Source organism: Nyctereutes procyonoides, unplaced genomic scaffold (assembly GCF_905146905.1).
Source record: "Nyctereutes procyonoides isolate TBG_1078 unplaced genomic scaffold, NYPRO_anot_genome, whole genome shotgun sequence".
NCBI lineage: Eukaryota > Metazoa > Chordata > Mammalia > Carnivora > Canidae > Nyctereutes > Nyctereutes procyonoides.
The window spans coordinates 6,579,296-6,604,398 of NW_026575144.1; the positions used below are offsets into that span (position 1 = coordinate 6,579,296).

Consider the following 25,103-nt stretch of genomic DNA (forward strand, 5'->3'; position numbering starts at 1 on the left):
TTGCAGCATTCCCCCTTCCGAGGCATCACTTAGACACTTCCAGCTGGTGGCAGGGGATACGGCCATAATACAGCTTCCTGTGCCCCAGCTGTCTTTTTCACTACGCTAAATGCATTACGATGGCTGCACTCTCGTGTAAAGGTTCAGGTGGAGGAAGGTGGAAGATGAAGTCTGGAGACCGGCTTTTGGGTTTTTAAATGCTGCAACTGCTACAGCATCTTTGCCTTTTGCATGTCTTCCTGCTTCTGGTCAAAGGGCTCTCTCCAGTGATTGGAATGCTGCCGTAAGCCTGGCTAAAGGTGCCCGAGATCACCTCAGACGAGGAAGCCCTGCGTGCTTGAGAAGATCTTTTTAAATGCATTATGGCTCATGCAGCCTCACAATTAAAGAAAAACAGGGATTTAGAAATCAATGCTGAAGAAGAGACTGAGAAAAAAAGGAAACACCGCAAACGGTCCCGGGATCGGAAGAAAAAGGTAGTTGTCTCTGCCAGAGCATATATCTTGCCTGGGTTCTTTTTGTTTTAATCTCCTCCCGGCGCCTGTTTAGAGGCATGAAGGGCTATTTTTACATGCTGTATAGGGTATAAATTGGGAACAGATGCTGAAACCCAGTGTTAGACCACGGCCCAGGATGGGCTACAGGCGAGGGAAGATTTGATCTTGTGTGGGGGAGATTGCAGTGCTGATGCGGAAGGTGTGCTTGCACTTCACATGGGCAGGGGCATGTTGCCAGGACACAGAAAGGTGTTGCAAGGGAGTTAAAAGTAGTTTCTTCTCAGCCCCGTCAAGGTTAAATGGACTACAGGGACTCAGGTTCAAGGGAGAGGCCGGAGAGCCAGTCTTTGTACTTCTTGGATGTCTGTCTCGTGGAAAAGGAGCTTTTGTGCTAGAACTACTGTCACATGTGTGCGTTTCTCAGGCAGATCTGTGACCTTAAAGACGTAGCAAAAAAGTCATTTCCTGCTTCGCTTTCCTCCCCCTTCTTTCTTTTCTTTTGCCTCTTATTTGTACGAGGTGCTTTGAGTTAGCTTGTGCAATGGAAATAAGCTGCCAGAAATAACTTTCTTTTGTTAAATGAAGCTAAAATCACAGAGGTTTGTTTTTCTCTGCTAGGGGAGAGAGATTATCCTGAATGCAGGAATTCCCATGGCCCGGCAGGGACCTGCAGGCTTCAACACTGATTGCTTCTGATTAAAGCATGAGCATTGATCATCCCCAACTGATATTCTAAGGTGTTAGGAAGTGGGGGGAGGAGGAATATTCTAGGTCAGTGGTGTTTTATTACAGCCTGAGAGTACTTATTGAGTGTTTAGTGGCTGTGCCCTTAAGTATGACTCCTAGGTACCCGGTGGGTAGCGAGGGCCCAAAGCACTTTTCCTCCACGGCAATTAATAAAAATTGACTAAAACTCTGTGATCTGAATATGAAAGTCAGGTCATAAAGCATTTTTATGTCTCTTTGTGAGAATTCCCAAGGGAAAGATAATCTTAATTTGCTCTGAGCACTGATGCATGTGCCTTCCAAATGACATGCAGATTTCATCCACCACATGTACCTCTTTTCAGGGTTGATCATGAATATTTTTGGTGCCTTTGTCATCTTCTCCAGAGTTAGGGTCTGCAAAAGAAGACTCTCTGCCTTTTGTTACATGGCAGGCTTGATGAAGTTGAGTCTGGAGGGCTACAGTTGCTTTGCTGCAAGATGTTAAATATAGACCCTTCCCCCTTCAATATTCCTGTAAATTAACTTTTTTGAATGTATTTTCACAAGAGTACAAACTCAGGTTAGGAAATTCTGTGCAAGCGTATTTCAAAGCCCTGCACAGCAGAGTTATGGAATTGCCATATTTTGCTAGGTTCTGGTCAAATTGTACTGTACTAGGCTGTCTCTGGGTAGGTCATTATTGAGTGCCCCCTCTCCACCCATCTTTACCCACTCCCACCACCATAAACTGGCTTCTAAGAAACCATGGGGGAAGGTACATATATTTGCATAAAGATACAAAGTCATCATTGCTGTTCATACTCTGTGTAACAGTTGTTAGCTGAGCCAGGCTTATGCACTGCAGTTTCCTGTAGTGATGACAGGCCCGCTGCCTTGGGGCCTGGGCCCCTGTTTGACTTGGACGCAAAATAGGGAAGGGGTGAGGGTGAGGCAAAGGGAGCTTCTGGACTCACTGAGCTGGAGCAAATGCTTTGTGGACCAAACTGCTTTGTTATGAGTACAACAGAGTCCGTCCAATGTAAATCTCTTAGCAACCAGAAGGGAACATGGAGAAATATCAATATCGCTATGTCAGTGTGCAAGCAGATTTAAATGTTTTATTCTCGGGACGGTCACAGAGTTGATCCAGAAAGTGGCTTGAGAATAATGCTTTTGCTGCTGTTGTACTAGTGTATTTCAGGAGATTTAAATATTCAAAGTCCAGAGATTTCAGGGACTACTTTCCAAGTGTAAAGGCAAGATTAGATTACTTTGAAGACATAATCTAGGTTCTTTTTTGGTCACAAAGCATATATACCACTTACTCTGTACAAAGTGGATTATTTTGACTTGAGGTTTCTTTTTCCTCCCTTTTCCCTAAGATCCTAATGAAGGCTTGTGGGTTACTTTGCTCCATATTGTAGGTCGCGTGTCAATCAGAAAAGCTGCTTTTATATTCTTTATGGGTTACTGTGGGGTTCGCTGCTCTTGCTCACATGTAGAAATATCCTCTAGGATCTTTTAATTACATAAAAGTAATACTGAGTAGTCTCACAAAATAGAAAAGCTTAAGAAAAACATAAAGAGTATCTAATTTGTAAATCAAATCATAATACATATATAAAATTAACACTGCATTCACATTTCATCATTTTTTTTGAAAATCCACATATGATCTTTTATGATTATTGATAACCATGAATAGGTGATTACCAATCAAAAAAATAGACTTCTAGGAATTTTTAATGACTTGAATTTTAATAACGATGTGTGTTATTCTTACCATAGCAACCTTAGGGTCCAGAAAAAGATCTTTCTGTTTGTTAAAGGACATACAGCTAAATGAATGAACCCTTAATCTTTTCATCACCAGTTTTTCTGACTTGGAGCAAAAAAAAAGAAAGAAAAAAATCCAAAAACCTTTTCATGAGTATTTTGTTTAAAAGTTTCTTTCCACTGCATTTACAAATCTCCCTTATGCACCCTTTCCCATTGCTCTTCCCTGCTAGATATTCCCCTTCACTCTTCCTATCCTGACAGGCTGCTGAGGCTGGCTGTGAGTGGGTGGCATGCCAAAGGTAGACAGAGTGCCTTTGAGTGGCTTAACACTGGATCCATGCCCTGACTGAGCAAGTTGCAGAGAGGAACTCTTTATATTCGCTGCACTGAGCAATATCCTGGCCCACGGGCGGTGGTCAGTAAATGACCCAAACTACCATAGATTCATGAGGGCTGGAAGTCACAAAGGCTCTCAGGCCCACACTTCCCTTCTTGCCTCTGGCCTCTGGTGCCGAGTTACCAACATATTTTGCCTTCTCTCTGGGTAAACTATAAAATACATTTCAATAATGAGGGGTATTAGGAGACTTGACCTTAACCTATTCAATAATTTGTTTTAATGTTCACAAGTATCCTTGTATATATTTATTACATCCTATCAAAAAAAACCCACTTTGAGGTGATCTAAGGAAAAAAGAAACACATATTTATGTGTGTGTGTGTGTGTGTGTGTGTGTGTGTGTGTATCCCTGACAGAGGATAATATATACTGGGATAAAGTGGCAGTAAATTTTATGATTAATATCTTTTGTAATTATTGATGTCAGACTCCTACAACTTTTCAGTGTTAGAGCAGGAATGAATATCCATTCCTTTATGTTTGCATTCATGCATTCATGCATTCATTCAGCAAACATTTACTGAGTGACTTCTGTGGATCAGGCATGGCATTGAGTAGTGGGGACAAAACTAACAGAAGCAGAATGGCAGCAGCGCGGTAACTCCCTGCAGAGACGAGAGAAAGATATGAGCACCAGTAATCACCCTGCATAACATGTGGAAGAGAGCACGGGAGTCCTTAGGAAGACTCCCAGTTGAACTTGAATGGGCTCAGAGATGGTTTTTGGTGAAGCTGAGCCCTAGAGGAGGAGGGAGGAGGGAGGAGGGAGGAGGGGAGCAAGACAGGCAGGCAGAAGGACAGGAATCCTATGCCCAAAGTGGTGGAAGTAAGAGGCAATGTTCAGGTGTTTGAAAAACATAAGTAAGGAGCAAAGGGCACAAGAGTGTATGGCAGGAAAAATGGCCAGAAAAGTAGTCAGAAGCCAGGTCATGAAGACCTCTGTATGCCATCTCACAAGGTTGGAAATGACCCTCTCAAAGGAGAGGGACTCAAACCACCTTGACTGCAGGCGGGAGGAGGAGGAACTGAACGGCTGTATGGCTTCGAACCGTCACTTGGGTGTCCGTGTTGCAGACAGCAGCCGGAGAGCCATCCGGAAGTGCTGGTGATGATTCAGGAATCAGAGATGCTGAGGGTCTGAACCAGGCCAGAGACTCTGACAGAGGAGAGGGGGTGTTGCATCCAAGAGATATTTAGGGGAAGACTCAACAGAACTTGGCAATGGACTGGATGTAGGATGTGAGAGGGAGAGATCGGATTCTAGGGTAACTGCCAAGTTCCTGGCTTGAAGCGGAAAATGAATAATTAAATTTCCTGGATTCATGTCTTTTCTCCCAGGACATTTATTGACCACTTAAAATATACCAGGTAGGGTTTTTAAATTGCTTTGTAGGTAGATGCTTACTTAATCTTGACAAAAACCCTACAAAGAAAATATTTTTATTATCCCCATTTTATAAATGAGGAAACTGAGGCATGAGCCCAATAAGCTGTTCCCGTACTATTTAGTGACAGGTCTAAGATTCCAGCATGGAAAGTCTAACTCTAGCTCATATTTTTACCTACAACATGAAACAGCATATGTAATTAATATTTTCACAGCTATATATCAAAATGGATTTGATTCAGAGAATCTTCTAAGTGATCAGCTACTTCCTAGACACTGAGAGCCTTAAATAACAAGCTTTATATCTCTAACTCAGTGCAGTCTGAGCAGTGTGTCTTTCTTCCCTTCTGCAATAGATTATTTTTAAAAATATTTATGGGGGGGGGAGAGAGAACACGAGCAGGGGAAGGGGCACAGGGAGAGGGAAAGAGAGAATCTCCAGCAGACTCCCCACTGAGCATGGAGTCCAATGTGGGGCTTGATCCCACAACCTTGAGATCATGACCTGAGCCGAAATCAGGAGTCAGATGTTTAACTGACTGAGCCACCCACGTGCCCTCCACCGCCAAAATAGTTTAGTGTTTTACCCGAAGAATTTCTTTTTAAATTTTTGAAAATAAAAGAAGACTACCAACACCAGGACTTCAAATCCTCAAAGACATGTCACTATAATGACATAACAGTGTCTTAGGTGCTTGCTGTATACCTGACGATGTGTAGAGTGATTCCCATGGATTATTCTACTGTTTTTCTCACAACTTCTTTATGAGGCAGGCATTATTTTCATCCCCAGTTTTTATAGCTAAACAAAGACTTAAAGAGAATAAATAATTTGCCTGTGGTCACATAGCTCATAAGTATTGGGTCTACACTTAAACTTGGGTCACAGGACCCATTTGGAATCTGTATTTAACCACTGGGTTTACTGAAATAAAAATCTGGCAGTATCTTTTAGGATTAAAGCAATGTAAGGATTTGAGAATAAATTTCAGGACACATAAACTGTTGAGGATTATCTCTTGCTATATAAGTTTGGGGCTTCCTGACGTTTACAGGCCTTCTCCATGCCTGTTTTCCTATGCCTTATGGCACCCATGATGTAAGATGCCATGCAGGAGGAGGTTGTATACTACAATGACTGGGCTTTTGAAGAAGATTACGTTGACCTGTATTATTAGATAAAAGGAACCTACTTCAGTTTCCTGCTCTGCTGAGTGTGTAGACTCCAGATGTCTATTGAGTCTAGTTTCTCTATCAGCACCCTTGATTTTCTGTACTGTAATTATGAGTTCCCATGTGCCTCACCCAGGAGACTATGAGCTCCTTGAGGGCTGAAGTGGTATCATAATCACCTACTACCAAACTGGGCCTTGCAGAGTAGGTGAAGGATGGGAGGGAGAAAGGGAAGGGTGGTGGATGGATGAGAGGCAGTATCCTACAGTGGTTAAGAGCATGGACTATAGTGTAAGATTGTCTGCATTCAGGTGCTAGCCCTTGTAGCTGGTGTGACCTTGGGGAAGTTATTTAACCTCTCAGGGCCCTAGTCTTTTTACCTGAAAAATGAATATAATAAAAGTACATACATAGGGTTGCAATGAGATTTCAATGAATTAGGGTTAAAATGGCATTTGGCACAAAGCAAGAGCCATATAGTGGTAGTTGTTGCTGTTGTTATTGATATTCATAAGCAACACAAGAATGAATGGAACCTGAGCCTTTAGGGGCTGTGCCAAGCAGCCAGGCAGGTAACCTCTCTAGGAGCACAAGTGGCTGCTCCCCCATCTCTACTCTTCCTCCATTTGGAAGAGGATGGATGGAAGAAGGCTTAACTCACTCGTAGAAAAGTTATGAATCTTTATCTTTTAACATTCTATGATATTTAGGAATTGGGAAGCAATTAAATAAAACTTGTCTGCTGATGGGTTCTCTGTGCTCTCTGTTCCTATCATGATACATTTTTTTTATTCTCAAAGTTATATGTTCATTTAAAAAAAACTTCATACTTTCTTGGTCTTGATCAATTACCATTATAATCAGTGCAAGATCATCTTAGTATAAATTATATATTTATTAATATCTGAATGTGTTATTTAAAATTTTGTTAGTTTTGTCACCAACATTCTACAGCTACTGAACTGTTTCTTCATTACTATTCAAGCTCATGGTCTTTTCTGTCTCTTGATTTGCCTTTGGCAAGATGATATATTATTGTGTATATGTGTGTTTTATTGAATATCAGGATGTTTGCTTTCAGTAGGTATGCTTGAGGACAAAGAGGATTTGGCAATGCTTTATAATTGTAGTTATGTTATTAGAAAAAATACATTAATCATGTCACATTTTACCAGTATCTATTCACTTAATAAAAATGCACTGTGCACCTACACTGTGCCTGTCACTGTGGTGAGGACTGGTAATGTAATCTTTTAAGATTTTATTTATTTATTTGAGGGAGAGAGCATGCATGAAAGGGAGGGAAAGGCAGAGGGAGAGAGAGAAACAGACTCCCCACTGAGCAGGGAGCCCAACATAGGACTCCACCCCAGGACTCTGAGATCATAACCTGAGCCAAAGGCAGACACTTAACTGACTAAGCAACCCACGTGCCCCTACCTGCTTCTTTATATTCTTCTTGTATTACTCGGCACAGGTAGGGGTGAAGAACTAGAGGAAAAAATAGGTATTTTTTAGTGTTGGGTTAGCACTGGGTACGTTAACACTGTGCCAGAGTGTTATCCACATGTACAGAGGCTTTAGCCTAAGCTTAAGTTTGTTATGTAACTTGCCTCAGTCACAGAAATAACTGGCCTTGGAATCAAGCTCTGTGTGGCTCTAAGCCCCTTGCTTGAGCCATCAGAACTTCTGTAGGATAGGTTTTTTAAGAGAGGTCCTTATTAATAGACATTTATGGTGAATTCTTATGTGAAGAGAAGAATGATCAACTGTTGCAATGTTATAGTTAAATTATTTAGTAACTGAAATTTTATAAATTATCTTTCACTGCCAAATCTAAATATTGTCTAAATCATTACATTTAAATTAATGTACATTTAAATTAGTGCACATTTAAAATAACTTTTAAGAGGAATTCAGTGGCTGAAACGAAGTAGAATTATTAGCTTCTATCTGTTGATTGATGAATAGGTTAAATGTTGAAGGATGATGTCTAAATACATTGTTACACTGTCAGTTATATAATCCAAATAGTATTTTGAAGAAAATATTTGCATAGAAAGATAACATTTGAAAACAAGGAATCTGCTATAGTCTTACCCAGGCTGATGTTTCTAGTTTGTCTAAGTTAAAAGTAGAAGAATTGAAAGCAAATTAATGGAAAAGAAGTCTGGACCTTTAACATATACTTCAGATTTTTCTAGTGCTTATCCCCTTGATTCAAGATTATGCTGTCCTGCACCCAAAGTGGCTTTAAAAAAGAATGGCCTAACCTCATCAAATATAGGAGCTGCCTATAAAATGTATAGATTTCAATTTAGATTTAGTTGGTTCCAGTAAATGATTTCTCAGTTATATAGGTGACCTTCTACTAATTAAGGTCATATCATCAGTTCTGTTTGAATTTATATGAAGTCCATTAGAATGCATAGAGACTAACGTTCATATCTACCAGGTTCGTAGCTTGCCCTTTGGCAGAACAAAAGCCAACAAAAATCACCACCATAGGAGAGGAACGATGTATAGACTGTGTGGAAAAGAGTGGCAACAGAGAACTTGGCCAGAGAGGGTTGGAAGTTAGGTCCAAGATTTTCTAGTGACTGGAAGCCAGTGACGCTATAGCATCTATAACCTACATGTAGGTAGCCCGAAGAACTTTGTAGTTTTAATACTATGAGCAGCATTATTTTATCCCAATGAAGTGCAATTTTCTAAGATGTCTATACAATTGAAGCGTGTATGAAAATATGGTAAATTTTGTTTACTAGAGGATTAAAAACATTAATAAAGCATGTAAGCAATAAGGAGAAAGTCACGGGGAGGGTAAGTATTGTAAACCGCGGAAATGGAAAGAATGGGCTTTGGGCCTCGATAAGAATTCATATTGGAGCTGCCACTAATTAGCTGTGGCCTTGAACTAAATTTCTTTGGGTTTCAGTTACCACATTGTTCAAACCAGGATGTTATTAATCCTTTACTTGCATACATACTGTAAAGAGTAGAAATACTGTAAAGGCATTTTGCCAGGTTCCTGGCATAAAGGGAGAAGTCAGTGACGGCTTCCAGCTTCCCTTCCTTGTAGTGTGGGCCTTCAGATGTAACCAGGTGACCATAGCCAAGAAGCAAATGGAGGAGCTGAGTAAACGAGTGGATGCTTTCAAGAACTTTTGTACCTCACAAGCACTCAGAAAATTACTTGATGAATGAAATTTTACTAATAAACTGGCATCCTCAAAAACTCATTTGAGTCCTGCATTTCAGCTCTTTGCAAACTTTTTTACAGCCCTCAGGGAATTAAATCTGTCATTTTGAGAAATACTTCCAAAGACTCACATGTTAAATACATTTTCCATTCATTAACACTATTATTAATTAGCTTCTCTCAGTAGTTAAATGCTAGCCTAGGTAGATATTAAAGAAAGCTTAAGAATCATATGTACACATAGAACGAAGTGTCAGATAATTCTTTTGACAAACTTTATTTTGTAGACATGGGCATAAATGTTGAGATATTTAGAGGGAGGAAGAGTATTTAACAAGGGCTGAATGAAAAGTCTTCACTAGATACTTTATATATTTACTGAAACAAAAACATTAGCTATGCAGTATGTCTATATAAGATATATATACTTCATTACCGACCGGTTTTCCACCCCTTCTAGATACTGTGGTCACCAAAGAGGTATGGCACAGTTTCTGGATAGTTGGGGACTTAGAGAAGAGTGAATGATATGGCCAATATGGAGTTGTCACCATCTATACCTACCTGGTTTCAGAATCCTGAGTGGCCTATAGACCGTCTTTACCAGCACATCCCCTTCTCTCTCTCTCTCCCTCTCCCTCTCCCTCTCCCTCTCCCTCTCCCTCTCCCTCTCCCTCTCAGACTGCCATTTCTGTAGGCCTCGGCAGTTTTCAAACACTACATGTTGCCCTGTCTTAGACCAAATTGGCCCATGTCAGTAAACGCCACTTAGAATTACCAGTGTGTTCAGACACCCCTATTCACCTGAAACCAAACAGAAAAATGGAATCCGAAACCAGGACTTTTCTCATTAGACATTTTTGTTATAAACTCTAAGGGATTTTTCTCTTTTCAAAGAAGGGCAGTACAGAGTGATACCTAACAGCAAAAATATGGAGAAGAATTTGCCATTTCTTTCTTTGATTGGGCTATAAATAAATCACTGAGGAACTATAGTGGGCCAGGCACTCTGTTGAGTGCTTTAAGTAGATTATTATTGTAGTTCATTCTCATGCATGCCTGGTATTACCCTACCTCTCTGGATCAGGGAAGGCACACTCCTGAACATTTCAGCAAACCTGAGATTGCACAGTTAGTGAGTGTAAAGCTGGAATTCAGACCGAAGTGGGTCTGATTCCCTGCCCCGTGCTTATGCCATCACTTCTCACATGTGGGTCACTTCCAAGACACCACTGGAAGCACCATTTTCACAGAATACTGGGATCCATGAGATAGCTCTTTCCCAGAATGTGAGGTATGATGCTAGGGTTTCCACCCCTAGAACATTCCTAATAAAATCCTTGTGATGTATCTCTTCCCTCCAAAAGAAGAGTACACAGTGGTACATGGATGGCAGGAGGGTAATAATACTGGATGTAATAAATAATTTAACTTTCACATCACACACTTACTTGAAATGTATCCTACCTCAACAGGATCATAATTATATTAATGGTAAAATAAATGCAAATACAGTTAATTCCCAAAAGGTTTGTAATTTTGAGGATAAGTAGTGAAGTCATTTTGCGTTGGCTGATTTCTTGGTTTTTGAAATGAGTATCTTCCCGATGTCTTGTGTTTCATGCCTACCATTTTTATGTGAAAGCTGTTGAAGAAGCAGGTTTTAAGGAACTCACTCAGGGACTCAAAACAGACTTATTTTCAGAGGCTAAATTAGAAAACAATTTGTAGGATGGTAAGAAATTAACACTAACATTAAAAAAAAAATAACTCCTTTAGCTGATGACACTGACAAATGTTAGCAGTGAGTCCCTGTAGGCGCTGCTAGGTTCTATGCCAGGATAGAAAAGACCTCATATGCCTTATGGAGTGATACTCTCTTTTTTTATTTCCTTGATGGTAAGAACAATGAGTAAAAAGCTCAAATTTGGTGAAGGGAGTAGGCAAAAATTGGTATCTCAAAAATATTGATTGATTATTTGGAAAAGATGTTTTTAGGCTTTACTTGCACAACTGAGTTTGAATCAATGGGGACTCTGCTAGCAAAGTTAGGCTCCATGTACAAGAAAATAATTGGCAGGTGTGAAAGCCTGTTCTCTCCATTAACACTTATGTGAGCCTCTGAGTTTAGATGGTTTTATTCTCTTTTTGTTGATGAGCAGATTGAAACTCTAACGTCAAATTTAACAGTAACGGTGAACAACAGACAGAGGCAGAATTTAAACCTCTTTCCCGCTTCCACTATTGTGCTTATAGATTATTCACCACTCGTGTAAGATTCTTGCATTTGGAGAAAGATTTTACTATTATTTTTCATTATTTTCTAATTGGTTATTTAATTATTTTTACACTTCCCCATTATCAGTGTTATTGTTCATTTGTTTTATGTGACAAATACTAGATAAGTACTTTTTAAATAATGATGCATGACTTAAACCCTATGTTTTTATCTTCAGATGTTACATGGGGACATTAAGTATTACTGCAAGCACAGAGCAATTTTGAAGCAGGTACCAAAAAATCGTAATTGACCTTGGCACTGCGGATTTACCATTGTCTAGGGAAGCAACATTTGTCAAAGCCATAATCTCGAACAATGTATTTTGTTTTCTATTAGTCCTAAAATGCCCAATCTCATAATTCCCAGCCCCATTCCTACTACCTGGCTGGTTAGGGGTGAATGAGAGAGGATGTACTAGAAAGTTCTGAGTCACCAAATCCCCACACTGTCCTCTGCTCCTCCCTCTCCTGTAAGGACCTTCTGTCCATCTGTGCAATGGTTTGGCCACTGCAACCTGATTCAGTAACATAACGAGTGTATTTACTTAGCTCTGTCAACACTCAAAATACATTTGCCTACCTCGAAAAGATAATCATATTGATGTTGAAAAATGCTGAAGGCAATTAATTTTTTTCCTTTGAAGAATGGCCATTGTTAAGGATCCCTGCTTTACTATGCCTCTTCAGCTGGAGTCTTTCTTTGCCATCTAAAAATAAATGGTTTTGTTGTGCACATTTATTCTAACCACATTTATTCCCAGTGGAATTAATATATTAATACTGGTGATCAAGGCATATGAAACTCATATATTCACTCATCTTCATTAGTGTGGAATTAATGATCCTGGTAAGCCTCCCCAATTCCAGTCTGTGATTCATTTCAAAAGGTTTTGATTGTGCCTCATCTTAGCTGAAATTAGGTGTGTGTGTGTGGGGGGGGAACCACGAATACATTAAAATAGGTGTTTTTCCCTGTTGACTGTGCTGTGACCTGGCTAACATGAGCCCTGGTCTTCCACAGATGCTCAGCGTGCTTCCGGCAGCCTCATTTCCTCCCACTCCACTGTGTGTGGATCCAGTTCCTGGGCTTTGTCCGAGCTCTACACTGGAAAGCTTGTCTCCACTGGCTGGTTGTAACTTGATTTTACATAACATGTTTCAGTGGATTTTCTATGGGACCAGATTAAAATAATTACATAGCCATCCATTTGGCATCTGATAGGCATTATCTTTTTGTTTTCTGGTGGATTAGTTAGGGTTTGTTTGCAGTGTCAGGAAGGGAGAGTGTTCTTAGGTGCATTTGGCATTCTCAGCTTTGACCTGCTTTCCTAGAGCTGCTTTGCAGCTTTAGCAGAACCTAAATTATTAATGCGATCTGTGCTGTATCTGCACATAGAGCTTAATCCAGCCCTTTTTTTTTTTTTTAAGTGCTGCTGGAGATCTCTGAAATAATAGGGACATTGATTTTTGGAGAGTGTGTGGAGTGAGGAATGGGCCTGGGTGTGAGCCGTAGAGCCATGTAGGCTTGGGTTTGAGTCTCCTCACTGTCACTTCCTTGCTGCGTGGTCTCCAGTTGGTTACTTAACCTCTCGGAGCCTTTGTGCCCTCATCCACAATAACACCTACTGCAAAATGATGTTATGAAGACAAAATTAAATTGAACATGAAGTGCCTGGCACAGGGCAGTGATTCAACCAGTGTTAATTCCTCCCACTTCCCTACTTCTTTCCACTTCCCCTCGTCCACTTGGAAGAAATGAGTTTATTTAGTGAGAGTCATCAGTTAAAATGAGAAAAGTAAATTCCCTGAAGGTAATTCCAAGCAGGGTAAATAGTAAATAATTATATGTATGGGTGTATGTAGAGAAAAAAATATTGATATAAAATGTAATAATAATTATGTATACGTGTATATATATGTGTATGTAGTATATTTGATATATTCCAAATATATATTATTTGTATATATTCTACATAAGGCAGTTAAATCCAGAGCCAAATTTCTATTAATTTCTATTAGAAAGAAACGTGGTTTCTGGAGAGAGCACTGAACGTAGGGTGGGGTGTAGGAGCACTTGGGTTCTGTGCAGGTGTGGTGGCTTTCCCAGGATCACTCAGTGCAGCCCCAGCACCCCATCTCCAGTGCAGGTGTCTCGGTAGATTTTCTAAACTGACTGAGAAGCCAGTCCTTTTTCCCCTGGGTAGGCCTTAATGGATTTACCTTTGCATTAAAGGTCTCCCTCTGGCAGCTGCTCCTTGACTCCCAGAGTGAACTCTATTTGGAGGAAGCTAGTCAGCAAAAGTTCGGTTTCGGTGACTCTCCTAAGAGGGCTTCTGAGACTGTGATATGTGTTTCCTCAGGACAATTGCAGAGAAGTAGACAAACCACAGTCAGATAGGTATCCTTGCTAAATATGACCGTCCAACCAAAGAAGACTTCCTTCAGAGCTTTCAATGGCATTTAGTACCTGTTTGCCACCTTTACTCCCTTCTTGATTACTTGTAATATCCTAGGGCATTCTGGTAGTTCTCTTCCCTTCGTCTTTCTCACCATGTGAATAATTGATGTACATCGTAGATGCCGCATTCCACACAGGGAGGTTAAGGTCACCCAGAGAAAGCATTACGGTTACCATTTTGAAATAGGTTTTTCCAATATTTTTCTATGCATGTATAAACTTAATTATTCTTCCCTCTCCTTCTGTTTTCTTTCTTTCCTTCTCTTCCCTTTTCTTTTTTCCCCCAAATTAATGGAGATAATGGTGGCACCTCCTCTTTTGTAACCTCACTTTTTCTCACCATACAATGTAATATGAACATCATCTCAGTAAATATATTTTCATAAGGTTTTTATTTTTATTATTTCATTTTTTAAAATATTTTATTTATTTATTCATGAGACACACACACAGAGAGAGAGAGAGAGAGAGAGAGAGGCAGAGAGGCAGAGACACAGGCAGAGGGAGAAGCAGGCTCCATGTAGGGAGCCTGACGTGGGACTTGATCCCGGGTCTCCAAGATCAGGCCCTGGGCCAAAGGCAGCGCTAAACCGCTGAGCCACCGGGGCTTCCCATTCATAAGGTTTTTAATGCATCTATGGTATTCTGCTTTATGGATGTACCAAAATGTATCCAACTCATATCTTATTTTTCTATATTGGGTTCATTTCATTTTTTGCTATTGTGAAAAATGGCACAAAGGACACCAGGGCTTCACCTTGTTCCACAGCCGAAGGATTCTCACTCTCTGCTCTGCTTATTTCTGGTGACTCCATAGCATAGCATTCTTGGACCTTCGCTCTGAAGCCAGAGCCTCATTTTCCACAAATACACTAGTTGACTTTAGTTCTCATTGGAGGGACTACCTCTCCCTTTCCCAGAGCATACGTACCCCAGCTCTCCCACCACGGGCTTTGTGTCACGCCCCCAGAAGCACCCTCTCCCCCATTCTCCAGCTGGAAGTCATTTCTTTCCTCTTACCTGTTCCAGCTTTTTGTATCTCTTGGGAACTCTATGTGTAGCTAATAGTCTTTTGTGTATGAAGGTCTCTAGATGAAAAAGCCCCAAGTCTTGATTTTGAATCTCAGCATGGGCCCTAATTTTGCAAGTTCAGCTACTCTTGTCTGTTTCCTGTCTAGGACCCTACCCGGTTTTGTGGAGAGGCTCCAGTAGTGCCTTCATGCCCATTCTAGGCTACAAATTCCTTGGAGCAGGCTTATTGCCAATTCTTGGTGTGTCCCCTTCGAGGCTCTCTTGGCTCTGTCCTGTTGAGTGAATAAAGGGCAATGGCCACACAGCTATCTGCCCAGGGTTCCAAGCTTTTTCTCCAGATTATGTGAGGCCTGGGGCTCTCAAATGGTGAGAGAAGAAGCTCTGCTATCTATGTTGGGAGTTTAGTGAGATCAACCAGGCTTCACTGCCCAGGGCTGGGGATCTCCCAGGTTGGGACACTTCCAGTGATAGAATTGGGACCACCTCAAGGGTGTACTAGAAATGGTAGAATGCGGTGGGATTGGGGTAAATTTTAGAGAGAGGAAGAAGTCCTCTGTACTACCTGCTTCTAAAACTCTCTTGGCCTTGCTAACTTTGAGGGGCTCACGTTCCATCTGTGATTATGATGTCATGCCTCCTCCTCCCAGAGTCTGGTACCCATTTGTTAAATTTCCTGTGCCGTCAGTGGGCGTTACTTCCTCCTAAGTTTTCTGTTATCTCTCAAGCATCCAAGCACAGTGGACCCTTCTGCATGCTGTGTCGTGGCACGTGTTGGGAAGTACTTAAAATCTAGTTTTGGGCATCTCCTGCTTTCATTTTATAGGATCTCATCTAGGACCTAGTTGCTTTTGCTTTACTTTTATTTCACGGACTTTTCAACTCCCTAGATCATATATTTTATTTACTTCTTAACTTTTTTTTTTTTTTGGTATCTTTTGCTTACATTTCTCTTTACCACCACTCAAATTTAGATTATACAGTACATACAGGATGTTTTGTTGTTGTTAGTTCTATATACTCTTTCGTTTTTCAGAAAATGGCTCAGGGCAAAAGAAAGAGTTAAAATATAGGCAAGGTGATAAAAAGCCCTAGCACTATCACCTTATTTTTATCATTGCCAACTTATACTTACCAAATCTGTGTCCCCCTCCACCCATGCCACCTGAACCAAGGGAAGGACACTTCAGCCTTCACCCCGTCTCCCCTGGAGAAGCTCCTAGCCTGGGTGACCCCTTCCACCTGGCAATGGGAGATTGGACACAATAAAGAACTTTACTGTTTTCCAATTTAATTCTTATTTAGTTTCTCATGTCCTAGTTCTAGGAAATCTGCCATTGTTTTATTAGAAAATGTTTTGATGTAGGCCTGTGCAAAGCTACATAAGTAAAATGTTATATATGCAAGAGAATCACATTTTACTTAAATTTACATGATTGAGGTAACAAGCATGATTTCAAAATGTTTTACAAAGTAAGAAAAAAAAAATCCATTTGTCATGCCCCCATTTTCACAGCAGTCAATCAAATTGTATTGAGCATATTAGTAGTGACTTTTATGGGCTGCAGATTAGAACGTTACCGAGCTACTTTATTGGGATGAGTAAATGAATTATTTCATTCAATGAAAAGAAGAGCTACTATGAAAATCTGAGTTCAAACTTCTAGGACTTACGTAAAGGACAGAGACGTGAGTTGTGAAAGACAACGTTGTGTGGAAAATTTCCACAGAGTGTCCAGAGTCATGGAATCTTAGAGGTGGAAGGGACCTTCGAGGTCACGGAGCCAGGGCCTCTGCAGAGCCTGCCTGTCCTTGAGGACGGCTCTATGAATTGCTTGTTGGTCTCTGCTTGTGAATCGCCTGTGACTGGAAACATCCTCCCTCTAAACATAGTCCACCCTGTTTCTGGACAGTTCTAATTGTTAGAATATGCTCTCTTGTTTTTGAGACTAATTCTAGCACCCTGCTATGTCCACCCATATGCCAGTTATTTATATAGATGAAGATAATGATGTATTGGTGCTACGTCTTCTCTCCCAGTGGGATGCTCCCTGTTTCTTCAGCCAGTCCTCATAAGACATGATTGCAAGACCCCGTTCTTCCCCTGTTAGCCAGCATGTGCCACCCCGGACTGACAGTTTTCTGGCTGTGGACTTTCCAGCTCCTACTCTGCATTGATACAGCTCAGCTCAGCCATTGCCACTGTGTGTAAAAGAGGCCAAGGTCACTGTCATTTTAGGGAGAAGATGAGTGAGTGTCTGCAGCTTCCCTTGTCACAGGAACATTGTTTCTGTTTTGCACGTGGATTTTCTCCTTCCTCTTTCACTTTTAGCTGTGTCTCTTTGTTGACGTGGAGATATATACATCCAACTGATGTGTGAATACATTGGAACATTTATAAACAGCACTAAGTACAGATTTATAAAGATACAAAAGCTCTCTCCCTGCCAATACTTTATCTTCTGTATTTTCCATTGTCCTGTCTCCCATTACTCTATTCCTCAGATGCAGAAATTATTCCCTAAGTAATTACTAAGTACCAACCATTCATCCTGCATTGTCCTTTCATTTTTACTGGTGTCTGCCCTCCTGTTCTTCTTTCTGGTTTCTTCTTTAAACATAAAAGTATTCACCAGAATTCACTTAGAACAGATGGAAAGAGTTCAGTATCAGTTGGACACGAGAGGAACAAATAATGCAAGGCATCAAGCTTTATCAGAGGTTGATTTTTCATATTTCAGGTCAACCAATTTAACAGGCAAACTGTTGGCTTCTTGGGGACTTTTATGGGCTGAATCCTTAGACATGAAAGTTTCGTGGATCTATTTTGACAGGAGAATTAGCCAAATTAATTTGGACATAAAAGTAACACAATTCTGAAATATTTGTGTAGTGCAGTGAATATGAAACCCACATATTGTTTTGATTCAGTAACAGTTCAACAAATATTTATATGCTTTAGGGATACAAAGAAAAAATAAGATATATTTTTAGTCCTTTGGAAACTGGTGGTTTAGTAAGGGAGATAGACAATTGGGAAGAAATAAGGTGTTCTGAACAGTTGATACAGAAAGTGTATAAAGGGAGATGGAGGCATAGCTCTCGGGCAGAGGGGAGCAGAGGTGGATGTTGAAGCTGGCTTTCTCTCTACACCAAGAAGTGGGAGCAGATGGTATCAGGAGCATACTTAGAAAACTTGCAGAAAAGAAGTAGGACTGGCCGGACAGGGTGCTTAATGTGGGGTAGGTACGAGAGTAAGGAAGGAGCCAAGAAGGATGTGGAGGGGCATCAAATGTAAGCATCTGAGAGACAAGCTGTACCTTGCATTAAGATAGGAATCTGAAGGGATTGGCCTACATTTGTATAAGATGTACCCCTTCTCTTCCTGCTTTCCCTGGTTCTTGGCAACACTTAATTTTTACTTTGCAAAAATATGATCTTATGTTGACTTTTAACTTGGCTTTTTAATATGAAGTTCTGCCTTCAGGACACCTGAAAGAACAGAAACCTACTGAGCTGATACATGAAAAGCCCAGAGAATAATTACTGAATTATTTTGAGAAATGTGGAAGCCATTGCTTTCTGTGTAGGCTGTCATTCATTAGGCATGACGAAGGTAGATACGCTAGTTGAAAGGCATCTCAGACTCAGATTATGACAATCTTTATGATAAGAACTGTGATGTTACCTTCTGGCTCTCCTTTCTACTATAAGTATTTGTCATATTCACAGTAAACCCTTTAAAACAGTGACATGTTTTAATGTGTTCTTCCATTTTGTGAACCACATATTTATAGTGATTTTAAAAGGAGGGAAGTGAAAAAAAAAAAGAAAAAAATCATCTGCAATAAACTGCATGATCAATTTAACCCATTTCTTCCACATAACATCTTCAAGTGTTTAATTTTCAGAAGTTTAGAGAAATGAAAAAGAATATATCCTTAAAAACAATAAAATGGTTTTTCTTACAAATATGTTCATTGATAAAATGAAGCTTGATTACACTTGAGATAAAAGAATGCTCTGAAATGGATTCTGAGAACATGCACTAGATTTAACCTTTCCAAAATGTACTACTTTTACTGAAAAAAAAAAAAAAGTTCAAGTTTGAAGTTGCACTTTAAAGACTTCTAAAAAATATTAAAATGCACTCAGCTGACCTTTTGTAAAACACATTTGGGGAAGCACACATAGTATTTTGATGAAAAATATTGCTTTAATATTAAAGCCCAAATTACCAGTAAGGAATGTCATCACCCCAAAATTCGTGAGATGATTTTTTCTAATTTTTGTATGTTTGTGTTCATGTGTATTTGTGTATCTTTCTGTATTTTTAATCTCAATAGCCTAACAACTATATATCACTATTTGCTTTGCAGCTATTAATTCTAGCAGAAATAAACAGACATCTAATCTCATGAAAGACTTGGACTTAGTGGAGAGTCAAAGCAGATGAGAGAAAATAGCTTGTTGGCACATATATCTACTGCTCAGTACAGTTGGTAGTTATATTAAACAGGAAGTTCCCTGGGTAGAATGGTATAAAATGCAGAGTGGCACTTGACAATAGAAAGTTCTATTTTATATTAGAATAATTGCATCTTGATGTATCTCTTTGTAGTCCACTATCCAACTATCATAAAATGGGGCAACACATATTCTTTCAAGAGAGGCCTTCCTATACTCAGTTCTGTGCTGTGGATCACAGCTGGGACATTTGCTTCAATTGTGGCTGGGAAGTCCCAAGGTCCCTTGTGTCATCATGGGGAATGTAGCCGGAATGCCCAGCCCAGAATTTTAGCTTGCACTTGCAATTTAACATAGAGCTTTTAATTGCATTCTCAGTGATATTTGCTTTCATCTCATAACAATAAAATCTTCATGGTAATGTCTCAGTAAAGCATGACACTGAAGCAGAAACATGTGGCACCAGGAGTCCCTTGGCTTTTGCGTAAACGTTCAGCAAAAGGCGTTCTGTTTATTTGCCTTACAATTCTATGTCCAGAAAATTCTAAAACTCTGTTCTTAGAAGAATTTTATTGTTGTTTAATGTTTCCAGGAAGAGTTTTTAAAACTCTTGTTATAATTTACATGAGTCAAATGCAGTGATCCTGAGTGTATATTTAATCAGTTTTGACAAATGCACAGTTATTTATCCTATTCTCCCCAACAAGATGGATTGCATTTCATTGCCTCTGGGAGTTCCTTTCTGCCATTTGCCAGTTAGTGTCTCTCCTCCACTGGAAGCAGCCAATGTTAGGATTTCCAGCACCATTGTTGAACCTTAAAGTTAATTCTTAGAGGCTTCTCTGTCAAAGAAGGATCTTTAAAACTATGATTCCCTTTTAAAGAGCTTCCCCCACCCCCACTAATAAGGGGTGGGGGAGACGGCAGGGAAGGGAGGGTGGTAATTCAGGAACACATGCATAGGCCAAGAGTGAGGATCTAAAACTTGGCCCTGCAGAATTTCAATGTAGTGCTTCTAAAATATGAGTGTATCTTGTTACTGACAGAGGAGCAGGTCTCTTTCTAGCCTGTCAAAAAAGAATTCAAGTAATTTCACTTCTTGTTGTATTTTAATTTGTCTCTATGTTGATTTCCACTTCTGGTAAAAATAATCAGCAATGCTTTGTGATTATACCTTAACTTTGCAGAGTATGTTCACCCTTCTATAGGGTGGACCAAATAACCAATTAATGGAAATTTAGTAAGAATGAACAATAAATGCCCTGGGTGAAGCTGAAAAGTTCAGCATAATCCCCTAAATGTAGAGAAACAGGATTTGCTTCGTTCAGTATCCTCTCAAGGTCTGTGTGATAAACCAAGTCAAATAGACTTCACATCTCTTTTTCCTCCTTGACTATATACCATTGCCTCCAAGGTGAGGCTCTATCATTTGGTTCTCAGAGTAACCAGACAAAGAGTACTTCTGTTCTCTCCCTTGGAGAGAGAGAGAGAAAGAGAGAGTGAGAATTAGTTGAGCATTCTATATTCCCCCTAGAGATTTTTCTTTCTCCTCCTTTTAGCTAATGTGCTCTTCTTCATAAATAAATTTCAGAGGCAGGGTTGAAATAAACTGAACCACTACAGAGAGATAAAGATTCCAGGGAAGAGAGCTACTTTTATTTTAATATTGCAACACATGGAGAAGAGAATGAAATTGTGCTGCTGTTGGAATTTATTCTTTTTATTAAAATAGACAAGCATTAAACAAGCCATAAAATTTCCATCTGTATTCACAGCAGGCTCCCACCATCCAAAATACAGATCCCCCCCCCCTTCTCTCTAAAACACTCAGGCCTGAAACATTTCAGTATTTGAGACTGACAGAAACATAATATTTAATTTCTAAAAGCGATGGATCTCCTCAACTGTTCTTTTGGATTACTGCATCTGTTTTAAAGGGAAAGTGCCTCTTCTGTACTTAAATGTCACAGGACAGGGGAGTTGGGTTGGAAAGAACCTGCAGTGCAGCAGAGAGAAATACATGGGCTCTCAGCTTGGTAATTCTGCTGTCGTTCTGCTTTCATCACCTGCTTTCATCACCTCACCAGCCTAATCACCTTGAGAAGGAAGGCAAAAGGCATTTTTACACGGTGTGCCAATAATCAGTCCAGAAGTGAGGCACCCATTGTTGTTCTAGCACATTTTTCTCCATCGCCTGAAGGACAAAGGCTTTTAATAATGGGAAACTGCCACCAGGCCATGTCAGAGTGAAAGGCTTCCTCGGGCTTGAGGGAGAATTCACTCTTTCCCTAGTGTCAAAGCCAAACACTTGCTTGGTTGGCATTTTAGGCATAGAAAGCATAGAGTTCTAAAAAGATGGTTTAAAGGGTGATTGAAAATTCTAATCTTTTTACCAAACTGTTGCCCCATTTGGAGAATACTCTGTTTCAATTTTTTATAAAGGCAGTCTGATAAAATATTTAAGCAGACTCTTTTAGGAGCAAGTTTCTATCAGATGTCTCACCAAGCTTCTCTTCGGTAGGAACGGTTATGTAAGGCTGGACATGCCATCCATCTGAGGAATAGATGTCCATTGTGAATATGGGGCTCCAATGCTTTCTTGTCTTTCTCTGAAGACTTTATCTTTATGGCATTTCTGCCTCAATTAACCTAAGGGTAACAGAAAATTTTAATAATGTTACTCTTTTAGAACAAGATTGGCCAGGGTAGGGGTAGGGTATCCTTACCCCGAAGGGCATAATACAGTGACCATACAGCGGTATAATTGAGTAAGAGTAATGTGTATCCACTGGAGGAAGTGACAGGATACTACAGTGCTTTGAAAGGACATCTAAGGACACTGAAGAGAAAAATGGAAAAAATAAAAATTTTGAAATCTCAGAAGATGTGTATTGATTTGTTACTTACAAAGGACGTTCATGTACGTTATCACATTTGATTCTTGTAATTCTGTGGAAAGGATACTCACATTTTCAAGAAGTTATATTACTTGTTCAAGGTCAGGTAGCTACCAAGTTACTTTGAATCCTGGCTGATAGTCTCCCTCTTTCCCCTCCTTCCTTTCTTCCTTCCTGAACATGTTAGAACATAGATTGTCCTCATATGAACGTGGGCGGTCTGGGGTCGGGCTAACTGGTCTCCTTACATTCCATTGTTTCTCTAGAGAACAGTTCAAGCCTTGAAACAGAGGAGTAGGATTTGGCCCCAGATTTAAAATATAAATCATGTGTGTGTGTGTGTGTGTGTGTGTGTGTGTGTGTGTGTGTGCTCTATGAGACAAATACTGGATAATACAAGAAATTTTCATGCATTGATGATAAAGCATGCTATCAGGTTGCTTTGTATACCAGTCAAACCAGTTTACACCTCTCCAGTGTGTTGACCTCATTATACCCTTTCCAGCATTAAATGTTAACTTTTTCTTTTCTTCACCAATTTCACAGTTGAACAATGTTCATGTCAATATTGTTTCAACTTGCAATATTTTATTATTAGTGCAAGTGAGCATTTTTTTCATGTGTTTGGTGACCATTAGCATTTATCATTTCTGGACTGCCTGCTCATTTAACGCACATGTATCCTGTAGCTGTCCTTTATTTTTAATATAGGATATCTTTCAATTTGGAAGTAATTGGGAAGGCCAGTCATGTGGTTCTAATTTTCCTGTAACATGCCATAAACATGTAGAGTTTGAGTTTGTACCAACATAAAATGTTAAAGTTAAGATCTATTTTTAAGTAACCAAATCCCTAATCGATGACCTAGAATTAGAAACCCAGAATTACTGATTTCTAACATTTCAAATAGGACAAACAAGACAAAGTTAGGGCTGCAGCATAAGCTGCTGTGGATAACAGCTCCCAGAATTTGTGTAAGCCAAGTGAATGAAGACATCTATTTTGTTGTGTTCATATAATTTATATTAGAAAGTTAAGATAATATCTCTTAAGTATACACTCAGAATATGGTTGAAGTAACTATTCATTTTCTCTCTGGCATCAAACTGAAAAAAAGTAATACCTACTATGGCCAGAGTAACAACTGCTGACACGGAACAATTTCAGACATAAAACCAGAATGAGAGCAGTGAGGAAAGGTCTAGCCCTGTCTAGATAGTATCCCAGAGGCTAGAGGAGATACTAAAAATGTTTCCTCTCCTGGCAGGGTCATGAGCACTGAGGTAAAAAGGGAGAGAAAGCAGTTGTTTTTTGATAAAGAATTTCCAAGTACAGTGATTTAATACTTTGGTTCTAAAAAATAAGTATATTTGCTCTTGTCAGGAAAGTGATAGCTGAGGTTTGGTATATCTTACAAAGATTGAATATGTGTGATATTGTCTCAGTAAGTGTGTGTATGGCAGTTTATTACAGGCATACATCAGAGATATTGTGGTTTCAGTTGCAAACCACTGCAGTAAAACAAATATTGCAAGAAAGAGAGTTTAATGAACTTTTTTGGTTTCCCAGGGCATGCAAGAGTTATTATGTTTACACTATACCGTAGTCTATTCGGTATGCAATGGCATTGTCTTAAAAAAAAAAAAGGAGAAAAAAATGTACGTACCTTAATTAAAAATACATCATTGCTAAAAAGTGCTTAACCATCATCTGAACTTTCAGTAAGCAATAGTCTTTCTGTTGCGGAGAGTCTTGTCTTGATGTTGATGGGTCCTGGCTAATTTGGGTGATGGTTCCTAACAGTTGGGGTAGCTATGGCAATTTCTTAGTGTAGGACAACACTGAAGTTTGCCACATGGAAGTCTTCCTTTCACTTGAACACTTAGAGGCCATTGTAGGGTTATTCACTGCCCTGGTTTTAATATTGTCTGTCTCAGGAAATAGAGAGGCCTGAGGAGAGGGAGAAGGATGGGGGAATGTCTTTCATATCTTGGAATTTATTACACATTTTTTATTTCACACTCAAATATGCAGTAATTTTTGGTTTTGCTTTCAGAAAAAGAGATCCACAAAATAGCGCCACTTAGGATAGTGTCCCTCAGCCTTTGGGGATACAGAAAATGTCTCCCTATTTAGATTTCCTTGTGTTTATTGTCCTTTCCTTTAAAACACATGATTCCTCCCCATTTATTTTTATTTTTTATTTTTTTAAGGATTTTATTTATTCATGAGAGACACAGAGAGAGACGGAGACATAGGCAGAGGGAGAGGCAGGTTCCCTGCCGGGAACCTAATGTGGAATTTGATCCCAGGACCCCGGGATCATGCCCTGAGCCAAAGGCAGACGCTCAACCACTGAGCCACCTGCGAGTCCTAGTTCCTCCCCATTTATTTATGATTTTGTAAGTTGTCCATGTTCAAAATGATTGGCTTATTTTCTCAGACCTCAGGGAGCAATCTGGTAGGCTGTTGGGTTTGAGGACAACAGTCTGCATATTCCTTGTCTTAATTTTCTAACTGATTATACACCTTTTTATCATTAGATCTTTCTTCTCATAGACATCTCTTTACACAATGTCTGTGATCTTGAGCAAGTTTGAATAATCTCTTAGACTGTTCAGTTGGCCAAGATTCATTATTGTTTAGATGCTGTTGTTTTCTCTTAAACACACACACACACAACAACAACAACAATAACAACAACTTTCTTCCTTTTAACTCCACTGTGCTGGTAATTTTTTGGCTTGTTAGCCTTTTTAAAAATTTGCCTATGTTTTCATATAAGTTCCTTAAGTTTCTATCAGAAGAAAATGGATACGGAAAGGA

General features: G+C 39.7%; 1 protein-coding gene across 6 annotated transcripts in view; it reads left to right on the top strand.

The window, feature by feature from the left end:
* Positions 1-270: 270 nt before the first annotated feature.
* The window catches only part of ANK3 (ankyrin 3), a 326,326-nt gene continuing 301,493 nt past the window's right edge, over positions 271-25,103 (top strand). For 5 of the 6 annotated variants that reach the window (XM_055308770.1, XM_055308772.1, XM_055308769.1 and 2 more), the window contains exon 1: positions 348-476. In XM_055308770.1, the coding sequence (XP_055164745.1) occupies positions 363-476 (114 nt within the window). In that variant the 5' untranslated portion in view covers positions 348-362. Of the gene's footprint in view, positions 477-25,103 lie in introns of all 6 variants that reach the window. The other variant, XM_055308774.1, reaches the window with a different exon arrangement.